Source organism: Alosa pseudoharengus, unplaced genomic scaffold (genome assembly GCF_046254945.1).
Source record: "Alosa pseudoharengus isolate Yale_2024_CS ecotype anadromous, Long Island Sound unplaced genomic scaffold, YU_APseudo_1.1 YU_APseudo_1.1_scf_6, whole genome shotgun sequence".
NCBI lineage: Eukaryota > Metazoa > Chordata > Actinopteri > Clupeiformes > Clupeidae > Alosa > Alosa pseudoharengus.
In genome coordinates this window covers 25,446,582-25,461,357 of record NW_027468848.1, presented here as the reverse complement: position 1 = coordinate 25,461,357, position 14,776 = coordinate 25,446,582, and the positions used below count along the sequence as shown (strand labels likewise).

Here is a 14,776-nt window from a genome sequence, read left to right as displayed (position 1 = left end):
GCATAGTGTCGCCATAGCATAGCCTAAGCCAGGGTTTCCCAAACTTTTCCACGACAGGACCCCCTTGATGTCTTAATAAACCAATCGCCTACTACGGGAAATGTAAAAATACATTAAGCTAATCCTAATAATTATTTTGGCCACAAGCACTTCGTGATGGAGCATAGCCTACAGTGTGTAAACATTGCATTTGGGGCTTTCTATATGAGAGCTATCACTATTATTCCCAGTCATTATCATGGAAAATATAATGTTCAGATATGTGACAAATGATTATAATGGCATTGTATAACAACCCTCATAGTAATAGGTATATTTAAAAAATTTCAAATGTATGTATTTGTTGCTTTTATTTTTCCTTCCAACTTGCCCCCCTGGCACCCCCCACTTTGAAAAGCCACTGGCCTAGGCTACAGTGTGGCTTGACTGACTGCCAGTTAGTTCTGTCTTAGGCAACTTCAACTTCATGGCTATGCATGCATGCATCACATAATTTACATGAAGAAAGGAATAATTGCACAAAACTGTAACCTACTGTACCTGAGGTACTGTAGGCCAGGTTACCTCTGACATCCGATTCAGGCTTGGATGCGGCCTACATTTTCATACTATAGCAAGCTTATTATTTGAGCACATTATGGATAACCAGGCCATTACCATGTTGAATGTTTTCCTTCAGCTGCTATATATTTTTAGTTTTCTAGTTGCCTGTATTTCATGGAGCCAATACGATACAAGTCCAAAGCATTACGCACAGTCTACTAGGTACTAATGTATAGCATTAACACAAACAGTAAAAGTGCTTTATGGTTTAGTAATATTACTAATCCTTAAATGTTAGGGCTCAGGGCAATCCTCTCATATAATTTCTTCCTGCTAATTATTCAGACCCCCTGTCTGATCCTAAATATTAGGCCTACCATGGATTAGTCCACAGGATAATATGCAATGAAATATATAAATATCCTAAATTATTACAAATGAAACATTAAATAAAGCTACACAAGAATTAAAATAAAAGATTAATTCATCATACTAAAAAGATAATGCATTACTCATGCAAATAACAGAGAAATGAACACCAGACAGAACATTCTTTCCAGGCATGATTTATTGAAAACACACCAAATTACTCTACAAACCTGTATTTTCATTGCTTTTTAATTTCCTCTTGGTATTAGTAAAATTAACATAATACATTCTGTCACTGTGGCATTGTTTTCGCTCTCGTAACGCTATAGCAAAGCATTAACAACTTACTCCTCTATTAAATCAAACCCTTTTTTAATGTCTATCTTTTTGAAAGTTTATAATACATTGTAATACAAGGCAAAAACCCACCAAAGTTCTAGACTACACTGAGGACAGAGAGAGTGAATGTGTGAGTGTGAGGGGGGAAGAAGAGGAGGAGGAGGAAGAGGGGAAAGAGAGAGAGACTGAAAGGAAAGAAAGAAGAGGAAGTGCTGACGAGCAGTGACAAAACAGGTAAACAGGACTCAACAAACAGAGCATAGAAAACACATTGTTAATCTTTTTTTTTATCTAACATGGAAAAAAGGTTAAGGCACGTGATCGTAACAAACACATTTGCTACCAAGCTGTACAATTACTTTACTCTGACGCCTTGAATTAGTGATATCTACAAAAGTCCTTCTATTCTGATTTTGCTCTTCTTTCTGGTCTTTGTCATATATTGTATGTCCAGCCCAACACAACTTGTGTTTTTATAAATGTACACTCTGATTAAATGCCTTAAGCAGACTTACTGTATAGATTTTTCTTGCATGTGCTGTAACTGTACTATGTGTTAACAAACCCAAAATCCTTTGGTTGTGTACTGCAGAAAGGCAGCCAGTAATAAAACAGAGAGGAGTTTACCAGTGTATGCACACAGGACTGAAGACCATATAACGTGGGGATAGCACTCGTTTGTTTTTCTTTCAAAATTAAAAAGTTAATACACATACTGTATTTTGTTTCATTAGAAGTCTCTGTTAACACTATGTAGAAAAACAGCAAGCTTTACAAAGTCACATCACAAAGAAAAAAAATGGAACAAAAACGAAACTCAGACTTCAATGCAGGCACATGCCATTTGCCTAGCTGACACATGGATTGAGTTGTCCATAATGCAGAACACCCTATATAGGCTGGGTGTCCATTTGAAGACTGAGGAAGAACCCAAATACAGAGATATTTAGTGACGTGTACTGTTTATCTTTTCACCTCTTGTCCCTTTTTAGCTGATGCTCAGACTTTCTGGTGAACTCGTCTATTGTTCAGTCTCTCTCGTGGGAGAGAATGTTAAACCAAACACAATATTGTCTCTGTTAAGATTCTTCTACTCTTAACATGTTAACCGTTATCTATTACATGGGCTGGACGTTGCCCTGGGTTTGCTTGTTTTTTTTTTTCTGGTGAAGAATGACTATATTCAACCACACCACAAAAAAACCCAGTACTCAGAAAACAGAAATAACAAACATCTTTACATATTTTGTCATGCTTGCATCATTTACGTTAAGATGCACTGACGATATCAAAGCATGTTGTTTGTACTGTGATGGCCTAAGCAAAAGTTTGCGTGACGGCAGTATAATGAGGCTGACACAGCTTGTCCGTTCATCTGTCCACCCTGATCTGTCCCCTTCCCCTTGCATACATCATTCATGAGTGATGGTCAAGTCCGTCCACTGTCTTGGTGAGTTTTGGCAGCCATGTCAATTCAAGAATGGATTCATCCACTTCTTAAACGAAAGTTTAAGATTATTTTTTTTTGAAAATACAAAATATAAATATGTACTCAGCATGACTCTACATGATTGATAAACTTAAGCAACTATTTCATCTGCTTTTTGTTTTTTTTTACAAATATGGTGATGCTTTATCAGAAAGCACTCCCAGAATGAAATGTTATGAATTTTTCACCTGACAATGTATAGACAGTTTAAAGATTGTATTTTTTTTTCTTTTTCATCTTTTCAGATTCCAATATACATTTATAAAACCAACAAAAATATAAAATGCTTTAAAATCTACCCTTTGATTCAGACTGTTTAATTCCCCTTAGTGCTCTTCTTCACACAAACTCTGTACAAACACAATTTCAGTCTCTTTTTCTCCTTTTGGACATCTCATTGAAAAGCACACATGGCAATCATCCAGGATCGTGGTAATTTGTAAGGTACATGGCAATCAACCAAGATTCCTGCTAATCTGAAAACATCCTGACTCAAAAAATGTCATGCTGACTGTTTGGTTACGTACAACCCGTGGCACAAAACTCACAATACAAGCAAGCTTTCAGCTTTTTCCTGTTTTCAACTTCCGGCTGGTACCTGTGACTGTAAAATCCTCTTATTTGAATAGGGGCACTTGGGTCCCCAAACTCACTCCACGCAGCAAATTATCACTTGAAGAGTGAAAAGAAACACAGTGAAACGATGTATGCGGAGTGTGTTTATGAAATGGCATTAGTCCGTATTCATCTTACTCTTTCTTCCCAGTGCCCTTGGCATGTAACTAGAAGCTTCCAGTACCCCCCCGAAACTCAAACCACAAAAACATTCATCAACCCTCCAACATCTACCAACACCAAGCCCCACCTCACCACAGTCCATCAAATCAGAAATCCCAAACAAGAAGGAAGAATCAAATATAAACAAAAACAAACCAACAGAACCAAAGGAACATAGAATTTTTTTTTTAAATGTATGCCTCGGCACAAATCAAAACAAAACAATACGCTGAAACGTACAAACAAAAACAAGATTAACATTAACAAACAATAATTTTCTAATTAACAAATCTTCTGTCCCCTGACCCCTGACCCCTTCATTCAAACACACGTTCATAATGTCTTCCCTGAATTCACCTTCTCATCTCCAACACTTCTGTCAATTCCATCTGAGCCATCAGCACACCCATCAGTAAAGGAGAACTTCTATGTCCAGTGGGAATGTAGATATGAAAAGTGTAAGTCTTTTTCTTTTCTTTTAAAAGTATTTATGTCATATATTCTGCTGAAAAGAATGAAACATTGGCTGCTGGATGATTGTATTTTTCCTCTTTTTCACTCTTTCTTTCATTTAGTCTGCTGATGAGTCAACTCCAAATCGAGGTCCATGATGTATGGCAGTGGTGGTGGTATGCGAGATCTTCTTCTAGCTGAGATGTTGTTATTTAGGCCTATAGAGTTAGGGTAGGAACATGTAATAGTTAGTGCAAGTTTAACTTTGATTTCTAACCTTAAATCAATGTGAGAAATGTACATGTGGCATACCTGTAACTTTAAATGGTTACCATAGAAACACCAAGAAACGCAATACACTTAAGAGTAAAATCCAACACATTTATGAAATGATTATAAAATGTACTTTAACACAGCACTGAACAGAATACTGGTGAGAGAGAGAGAGAGTGATGATTCTAATGAGGGTGATGGCTATCAAACATGTAATGGATGTAAATCTGTGGCTTTCAATAGCCAGCATAATGGTGGTTAAATGAAGCTTCTTTTGTTGTTGAAATTCATTACTGTTCTTATCAAAGTTGTGGCCTACAAAAGTTGACAAAAGGCTACATGAATTTTTCATGAGGCTGTCTGGAGTCTATTGATCTACTCCTCTGGTATACAGCAGGGTCAAATTATTGAATGCAGGAAGGCAGGGCAGGAGAGTGCATTTCCATAATCTGATGGCCTCCAATGGAAATGGATTCTGCACACATAACTGAAATAACCAGTATGTTTTCCTTATACGTTTTGTCCAATCCATATTTAAGTATTAGATTTTGGACTCATTCCACTAACACCAATGCTGTCATGCTGTCATTATTCATAAACCAATGACCTCTACAGAAAAAAATAAAATGTAACTGTGAGCAAGTAACTGGGATGTCCAGTCCCAGTTTTTAAAGATCTTTGACTTTCCTTTCTTATATATTTTGTTTTGACCACAGTGCTAAAACTAAGCTGAATTACACAGAGGTAGACACTCAAGAAGCACAACAAACAAACATAGGGATTTCCATTTGTCCCCTAGCACTCACAGCAGTGATAAGATTTCTGACAGTGACGGACATGAATGGCGATGGAGATGTGAGATGAGGGTGAGTGTGAGAGTGAAGCGATGCGATGCTTAAGCAGGACCAGTGGCCCACAGCTAACCCAGAGTAGTTCACAAGATACCCCCCCCCCCCATCGTCTCCACACTGCCAGACGGGAGCGACATTGGGGGCTATTCTGCCAGCCATCTATTATTCATGAAGAGTCCTCTCCTCTCCTCTCCCGGAGTCTTCCACAGAAGAAATGTGGGGAGGCGTGGGAGGACAGCTGCTGGGGAGAGGGGGGGGGGGTATCTCCCAGCTTTCTCCCTACCGATGCTTTTCATTCCAACTCCCACGGAAGAGAAGGTACTCGGGGGGGGGGGGGGGGGGGGGTGCTGGAGGCAGCGAGCAGCAGCAGCAAATCCTCTACTGCCGACTTTTCAGCCCCTCAGATTAGTTTGAAGTCGAGTCGAGAAGTCCAGGGAAATGGCATTACAACACATCACATGCGCTGATTTCATTAGCACAGGCACGCAATCAAATCATGCAGTGGCTTGGTCAAAGTCGATAGTGCTACCAGACTTTTAGTGTTAAGTTAGCGTCAACTACTCTGGGTCCTGCAGAGCCTCAGTGGAAATAACAACTGTGAGTGGTGGAAGAGGTGGGGGATGCGCCACAAGGTTAGGGATAATGAACTTGTTACAAAAATGAAAACAAACCATAATGAATCGTTTAAAAATACAATTAAAATATGATTAAAAAAAAGACGACACAATCGAAACACACTCAAACAGGTCAGACCTACCATGCATGCATTTAGACCCAGGAGTCAACAGGCTGAGGTTTAACATCACAAGCATCCACCAGATTGACTGCGGGCCTGTTGCTCCTGATATAGTGTTTCCTATTTGTGTCATTCTGCAGCAACGGGAAGAAGGGAGTTATCAGCAAACAAACAAACAAACAAACAAATTTAAAAAAAAACCAGAGTATAACAGAGTTAAATTCAAACATAGAGGGTTGCAGAGCCAGTGTTAGTCCTCGTGTGGAGGAAAGCCTCGGAACAGTGATTTTGATAAAAGCAATATAAGAATAGCATGCAATAAAAAAAACTAAAACAAAGGCACAACCAAGGGTCACAGCAGTTGAACGCCGGCTTTCAGGCAACAGTGAGGACAGGGTCTTTGCGCAGGGTTAAGTAGGACAAACCGCAAAAGATCGGATCGCCGACATCAGCCGCAGTAAACCCAGGCTGCACCAGCCTCGAGACACACTCATGAGCTCTCCACGCAAGAGGGAATATCGGACTGCAGCCTGAGGATATCCACTGCAAGACTCGGCTATGGTTGAACCCATTTAACGTCCCCACACTCGACGAGAGCTTCCAACCCCCCCCCCCACCCAGCCCCAATCCTACCCCTCTGTGAGAGAGGTATGCCTGTGCATTCCTTCTTCAGGGGACCTTTTTTGTGTACCCCGAACACTGAACTGCCGGCGGGATGCCACCTCAATTTGACGCCTATACAGGAAGGAGAAAATTGGTTGCTGTATCCTCTGCCCTTCCTACGGGCATAGAAAATACAGAGGGCAAAGTAGCTGTGGAGAGAGATAGCTGAAGGCCCCCCATTAGAGGATCCCATTTTCACTCTTTGCTTATATACTGTAGATGCGAAGCCAGTTCACTTACGGGTGCACTTCTTCAGAGATAGGGAGTCAACTGACTGTGTCCCATGGCTTTTTTTTTACAAATAAACTGAACGTGGCATGAATTCAAGGTTCTAGTTCTATGAACAATAATTCAAGCACACTGACAGAGCTATGGCGTATGATATATAATGTTAAACTTTTAAAGTTGCTTGGCAGGCTTATCACTGTTTCTTTGGACAAGGCCACACACACACACACACACACAAACACATCCTAACTCGCACAAAGTGGAAACTGCCAAGATACAAATTCTCCCCGTCAAGGTCAAGAACAAATCACTAAACCTGACGTACAGACGGAGTGGAGTTGTAGACAATAAAGCACTTGATAGGTGGTCCGTTCTCTTCAATAAACTCTGGGTCATCTACATGAGGGAGGGTGGCTGGTTTTGGTAGGGGGGGCATGGCCAGGAGTCTCTTAATCATCCCATGATTAATGACTTGCGAATCACAAAGCTTGCACTCAATTATCTCCCGCTTCAGATCTGTGGCTGGCAAATTGGTCCGCGCTATAAGAGCGTGTCGGTAGTCTCGCCACACACACACACACACACACACACACACACACACACACACACACAGTTGTGGCTGACTGCGTGGGGGAGAAATTAAACTTCACCCTCCTAACAGCCGAGCCTGACGAGACCATTGCTCTCAAAGTCGAACCAATACAAAAAAAAAACAATTGACTGGAATGATTCTCTTTTTGCTCAGGGTTTCAAAGACATTTCACAGGACAGTCATTATTATTTGAAGTGCCTCTTCAAAAGAGGCTATAGCTCCGACTCTGGATGTCACGATTCAACTCCAGAATAGCCTTCCTTAAGGAGCCACTCCACCTTTGCCTGTCCACATACCTTTAAGGGTTCCCTCTCGGTGGCGTCGCCCGAGCCGTCTCCGGTCTTATACTTGCAGTCTTTATCTCTCTGGTCGATAGTGGAGTAGCCATCTGAGGGGGGAACGCAGAGGTCATGGCATGAGAATCACACAGCTCCGGCACAGCAGGTGGGCGCTACACAACGGTGGTTGTAGTGAGGTCCCCCAACCCCCTCACTGTAAAACGCTTTTGTTGTTGTTGTTGTTGCTGCTGCTTATACCCAAGCTCAACATAACCTGTGTGTGTGTGTGTGTGTGTGTGTGTGTGTGTGTGTGTGTGTGTGTGTGTGTAGGATGCATTCCCCATGTTTGGGCAGGTACAACTGGACATTGGGCTCTCACCACTCTCTCCCCAGCAAGCACCAGCACTGCCATGGCCCAATTACTGCCATTCAAGTCTCCACCACAGGCCCAGTGCACACAGGGAAACAAGAGGGCATGACCACCGTGCCTAGCAGCAATGGGCATGCACATTGCACACACACACGCACACACACACACGCACACACGTATGCACACACACACACACACATACACACACACACGCACACACGTATGCACACACACACACACACACAGCAGCGTGAGGATGCTCTGATCAGCAGAGTTGTGTCGGCATGGCCTGCTGCGCTGACCCCCATCAGGAGCCCAGCACCACCCCGCTCCCAGACGGGGGAGAGAGAGGCCGCAGTACATGCTCAGAAAGCCAAAAAGCCCTCGCCAGCACTTTGATCAGCTCTCTGCTTTTGCTAGAACCATCTGAATTCAGGAAGCACTCGCGGCACACAGCCATGGACAGGGTTCAATGTAGACTAACCTTCAGGGTAGACTAAACACATGGCAGAATATTTGATTTCCAAAAACGAGGTATCCTCCATTTCAAGGAATTTTCATAAATATTTTTTTTTTTATTCACTTTTACCTAATCAAACTTTATTGATTAAAGTCTTCATTTACTCAATCCATATACAACACTTGAGGCTCTTGGACAGAACTAGGGAAAGGAACTTGTATGATCTGAGGAGGGAGGAGAGTCACAGGTCTGGGAGCAGATGGACTGGTAACTCTGTGTCCTTTGTTGAAATTAAGAGCATGACACTCCCGGTCAGGGTTTATTAGTTCTGAGTGTGAGTGGCAATACTAAATCCTAAGACACCTTGTCAAAAGAGGGGTCTTGCAGACAGCATCTGAGCTTCTACACAGAAGCTCATGTAGAGTTAGAATGGCCATACAGTACCAAAAAAACAAACAAAAAACAAACAAGTGAGGTTAGTAAGATCACTAGATCATGTCAGCAAAACATAATCATTCCCACAATTGCATTCAATATGTCTGAAAGTTTCCTACTACAGTAAGTGACTGGTTATTGCCAAGTAATGGATTATTTGGGTGAGTTCGACTATTTGCTTTCAACAGAGATGAAGAGAGTTAGCGCCTCGTGTGCATGTAGCGTTCCTTATCTGATTGCCGTCATGCAAGCGTTCCTTCTTACCTGGACCCAGCTCGTCCAGAGGAATCATATCACCACTGCCACTTTTCTTGTTGCCTGCAAAGCATTTACACGCTGATTTGTTCCATTTTCAATGCACATGGAGAGAACATGGGACGGCTGTTTGAGCTTGAATGCAGATGCTTTCAGTCGCTAAGTATATATATATATATATATACATATAGTCCGCATTTTCCAACTATCAGCCGCCTCCGCGCTCCCTTGTAGGCAAGCTGGAAATGGGTGGGAGTGGCAGCTGATCACAATATACACACATAATGTATGGCATCAGGGAAAGTGAGAAGAGAAATCAAATTAAAATCAAACATAAATGTTGAGTGGTGCTGTCATGCTCGAGACTCCTCTCTCGATGAGATGCTTTCATGAGCAGAAAAATCTAGCAGTCAATCGAGCCCAAAGAGTGATGTCTGCCATTGTTTGCAGACACGTGCAAAGCTTGTATAAGAAGCTTTATGTTTTTTTTTTTTTTTTTGGTTTTTTTTCGGCAGAGAGCTTGAATGAGCGATGTGTGCAGGTGATAGCGTGGGTTTGTTTGGAGGGGCACTTGAACCTACGGCCTCCCTTTGCGATGCTTCTGCTTGTTTTCTCTTGGCATAAACACTCCAGAGAGTGGTGATGGGGAGCGGGGTGAGAGAGCGGGGGAAGCCAGGCGGCCGGACGGAGAGATGGAGGGCAAGGGCAGAAAAGGGTGGCACGCGGGCACACACACACACACACACACACATTTGAAAGAGGTGGCCACCGTGGGAAGAGAGGAAGCGTGGCAGAAGCAGCTTCCTCTTCACAAACCCACCAGAGTGGCTCCTCAGCAACACACTCCCCTCCTTCCCTCACCGACTACCACACCCCCCCCCCCCCCCAACCCCCGGGACCTGACCCCCCCCAACACCGAGGTGCTCAACCTGCCAAGACGGGGCTGCTGGCAGAGAGTGAGACAGTGAGAGAGAAAGAGAAACACAGAAAGAAAGGCAGACAGACAGACAGACAGACAGCAGTCCCTTCAGCCCCCCCCCCATTGTGGCACCTCCTCCACCCAGGGTTAGGCACTGACCTTGGTTCTTCTCCATCAGGGGTAAGGTGGTGTCATCATAGCCGGGTTTGCCACTCTTGGAGCCCTTGGGAGCGCCGGTTGCCGTGGGCTGCTAGCACACACACACACACACACACAGAGGAGATCAGAAGAGAGGAGAGAGAGAAGAGAGGGACTCAGAGGAAGGTTCAAAGCATTGATGTGAAGGGCTGCTGCAGGCCCAGGAAACTCAGTTTCCAAACTTCCCACTGAGTGCATGATGGGGAGAAAAAGTGATACATTCCCAAGCCTGACACACACACACACACACACACACACACACACACACACACACACACACATAGACAGATGTAAATAATTGTGTGTGTTGCCGGAGGGGCCCAGGTCTCCTGAGATCCCTACCTGGAAGTGGGTCTTGTTCCAACCATCCTTGGTCAGGGCATTCCGCAGATCCTTGTAGCTCCAAACCGTCTGCAGCACGTGGGAAGCAGCCTTGGTTTCCCGTGGGGACTGGCTACAGGGATGACCAGATAGAGAGAGAGAGAGAGAGAGAGAGAGAGAGAGAGAGAGAGAGAGAGAGAGAAAGGGAAAAGAAAGATGAGTGCCACAGGGCCTCATACACAAAGCATATGCCTACTCCCACTCTCCCACTAGTAGCTTCTCAATCACCTTACCCAACTAGTTCACAATATCTTATTAAAATCACTTCCTATGTCACCTGCAGCAGCAATCTCAACTCTCTCTCTACTCAGAGTGGATATCAGGAGAGAAATGGTTCTCTCTGTGGATACATCGGATATCTATGTGTGTTTTTAAAAGCTTGAAAAATCCTGGTGTTGCAAACCAGACAAAAACACATCGGACGTGACGTGCCTGCTAAGCAGGTCTATTAAGAGGTCTGCTTGCGGGTGGCTGTGGGGCAGTGATTATTAATACTGGTCTAAATGAGGTCGATGGAGGAAATGAAGAGGACAGTCTGATTAAAACTGCCTCATATCCTCTAGCGGAGGTGGCTATGAACAAGGCGGGCTGGGCCCAGCGTCCGACACCTCTAACAGGCCTAAAATGCAGCGCTGCAACACACACACCAAAAAAAAAAAAAAAAACACGGCCTATCCTTGACCGTGCGCCGCAGTCTTATACATTTATTTAAGCGGATTCTTTTGAAGGCGCTATGTGAGGCCACCAATACAAGGCTGCAGGCATACATTCCATCCATACTAATGCTAAAGGCATTTTGCGTGGGTTTTTAACCCGGGCATTTCAGCAAGCTCATAAAATGCCTTTAAGCCACCCAGCCCCATCCCCCTCTTATTTAAGGCACCCCATGATCAGTGCAATCCCAGATTTGCGCCATGAAGATAAGCTCTGGATGTAAAGAGAACTGGACTCCCCAGGCCGTCTCTGGACCCCCCGTGTGTGACACGCTACCTTGTCCTGTTGATGGCCACCAGCTTCTCGATGGCCTGCGCCGTGATGAGCGAGCGGGCGTTCTCCGAGCTGTCCGTCACGATCTCGTGGATGGTGTTGAGGATGGCCACCACCGTGTCCTCCTCCAGGTTCTTGGCTGGCCGCTGCTGACCGCTGGGCAGGTTGCTGACCAGGTCCCTCATGGCATAACTCCCTGCACAAGGGCGAAAGAGATTACAGCGGCCATCTACAGGAAGAATAGACTCCTAACAACAATTCTCCAAACAGTCTCAGTAAACCAAGACATGAAATATTATGTATACAGAATATGATAGAAACACACATATATATATATATATATATATATATATATAAATATATATATATATATAAAATTATGACTTAAGTTCTATTTTAATTGGCTAGACACATACTGATGGGAGGGGCAAGTGGCTGCCCTTACCTATAAGGTCTTTGTTCCGGCGGTCGATGGACAGGTTACGCAGCGCGATAGCCACGGCCCTCACTACCTTATCGGAGTCGGAGCGCAGAAGCTCCACCAGGATGGGCAGGCCCTTCTCCTTGCGCACGGTGGCACGGATGTAGTTCGACCACTGTATAGAGAGAGAGAGAGAGAGAGAGAGAGAGAGAGAGAGAGAGAGAGAGAGAGAGAGAGAGGGGGGTGGAGAAGGGTTTAGGTTAAACAAGGGATGAATACTCTCACTAATCTTGACTTGCTCTAATCTCTATATTACATAGAAAATATGAATACATTAATACAAAAAATAAATTAATAAATCGGGAAAAAAAACCCCAGCTTGAGCTGTGGTCGAATTGCCTCAATGCTTCTCCATTCCAAAAATTACTCTTCGGTAAATAATGTAATTTGTCTCTATTAAACTTCAATGGATTCTCCTCTCTTCTCTCTGGAACACAAAACATTTACATTTGACATGAAAGAGCTCCTCAGATGGGCTCGGGGGCCCTAGAGATGTAATTAAGCTGCTGCAGTACCGCACAGCCACCACCAGGGGGAAGCCATGAGCCACCGGGCGTTTAATCCTTCTCTCAGCTGCAGTCCCTCTCCCCTCTGCACAGGGACAGGATGAAAAGGCATTTGCAAAAAGCCCTCAAATCCTCTTACGGACCAAAGACACAATATGTCCATCTCCCAAGCTGCCGACGCCGCTGCCCGGGCTGTGATGGGGCTGGGCCTAGCGGGCTCCGGGAGCCCAGTGTGTGGCCAAGCATTCAGATCAGCCGCCGCTAAGGCCCTGTGATCTCTGAGGCGAGTGCATGTTTATGCATAGCGACGCCACATTCAAATCGTCACCCAGGAGCCCGGCACCGCAGTTTAAGCTGTTCTGCCGAGGTTCGGATGGGGGGGGGGGAGAGGTGGGGTCGGGAGCAGAGATGGCGAACGGAGGGGGTGACGAAGTGGGCGGATGCGTGTCCGCTGGGCACCATCGCCGCTGCCACCCGTTTTCAAAAGAGCCACTGCCTCTCCTGAAGACAACCCCATAATTTAACGTAATGCTCGAGTCTGGACTTAAGCTGTCTGCCATGCAGTTTGCACGCCGCATGCTGGGGGGATTGGTGCGGTGGGGAGGGGAGCTACTTTAAGTGTTTGGACATGTGTCAGAGATAAGAGCAGGGAGATGTTATGCTTGCCGGGGGGACGTTTATGAAGACGAATGGTGGGAGCGGAGAACGTGCCTCTGGTAGCAAACAGGCCCTGGGTTGTGTCAGAAGAACCTCTTAAGCCCCTCTGCTGTAGCGCGGCAAGGAGCGGGCGCCTGAGACTGACGACACAGGGAAACACTGACAGGCCCATGAGCCTCCTCCCTGGGTGGCTGTGAGGAAGTAAAGGGGTGGGGGTGGGGGGGGGTACCTGACTGTGCCCCCTGTGTGGTGTGAGAAGCTTTCACTGTCCCATAAGCAGCCTCTCTGCTGGCGTGTGCTGACCTGCTGTCATAAGCCTCCCCCCTGTGATAGATCCCCTGCTCACTATCCCACAATCCCCTGGGTAGTGGTGTGGGTGCTTCTGGGACTCTCCACTTCGCCCTCAGATCCCCCTGCGTATGTATATGTGTGTGTGTGTACTGTGTGTGTGTGTGTGTGTGTGTGTGTGTGTGTGTGTGTGTGTGCGTGTGTATGTGTGTGTGTGTGTGTGTGTGTGTGTGTGTGTGTGTGTACATATTTTATCAATTAAATAAGGTCCAAAACAAATGGAAAATACAGTCAAGCCATCGCCATTGCCAATTAGAATAAAATTAGAATAAAATAATAATTTTCAGTTTTTTCACTGTCCAGTCTCGGATTTCACATTTTCTTTGAAGCTCTGCCCAGAAGGCCAGCATTCTAAAGCCCTTCATGGCTGACGATGAGAGTGGTGCTTCATGGATACTACTTAATAATATGCCAGCTGAGGACCTGTAAGGCAACTTCATTCTCCAACCAAAGATTCTGATGTTCTTATCCATTTGTGCAGTGATGCAGCAGTGCCTCCCTTTTCTTTGCATTGTGGTTAAAGCCGGTGTGCACTGTTCTGTGGGGATACGATGCATACCTTTGTAAAACATACAGTTTTTGCCAATTTATTGCACAGAACAGCCTTAATTTCTTAGAACAATAGCATGCTAATGTAACTCTGAAGAAAGCGCTTCCTTTCTGACCAATTTCAGACCATAACATTAATTCTGTAAGTAGCCCAAACATGACTGATTATATTCTTTGCTAAACAGCATGATAGTATTTAGCCAAACAAACAATAATTGTAAAAGAGCTTTGTAATGATAAATAATCTTTTTAAAAATGACAATTAAGGATTAGCTCAAATAATGCGCCACTGACACACAGGAGAGATTGTGGCAAAAAATGAGCTTTTTACGCCTATGTAGATATTCCATTTCCAGCTGAAACAGTAATTTCCAACATTAATCATGTCTACTCTACATATCTGACCAATTTGAGGTTATTTGAATAGCAAAAAGTGACTTCCTTTCAAAAACAAGAAAATTGCTCAGTTATTACACACCACGGTAATTTCCTGTGTGTTACTTATGCAAGAGATAAATCTGTTTATTGACCACATCCGTGTATTACTGCAGAGTCCAATAGTCCAGTAAATCAGAATCAGATTGTGAATGTCAATGTCAGAATCAGATCATGAAGAAAAATGAAGAAAATAAATGAATT

The 14,776-nt window shown here is 44.3% G+C and overlaps 1 protein-coding gene across 1 annotated transcript in view; it reads right to left on the bottom strand.

Moving 5' to 3' along the window:
• Positions 1–1,093: 1,093 nt before the first annotated feature.
• arvcfb (ARVCF delta catenin family member b) overlaps positions 1,094–14,776 on the bottom strand; it is an 82,081-nt gene continuing 68,398 nt past the window's right edge. Inside the window, exons 13-20 of the mRNA XM_076271343.1 lie at positions 12,042–12,192; positions 11,600–11,792; positions 10,571–10,682; positions 10,190–10,280; positions 9,121–9,174; positions 7,610–7,701; positions 5,852–5,964; positions 1,094–4,188 (exon numbers count right to left, since the gene is read on the bottom strand). Coding sequence (XP_076127458.1) covers positions 5,863–5,964; positions 7,610–7,701; positions 9,121–9,174; positions 10,190–10,280; positions 10,571–10,682; positions 11,600–11,792; positions 12,042–12,192 — 795 coding nt within the window. The 3' untranslated portion in view covers positions 1,094–4,188; positions 5,852–5,862. The remainder of the gene's footprint in view (positions 4,189–5,851; positions 5,965–7,609; positions 7,702–9,120; positions 9,175–10,189; positions 10,281–10,570; positions 10,683–11,599; positions 11,793–12,041; positions 12,193–14,776) is intronic.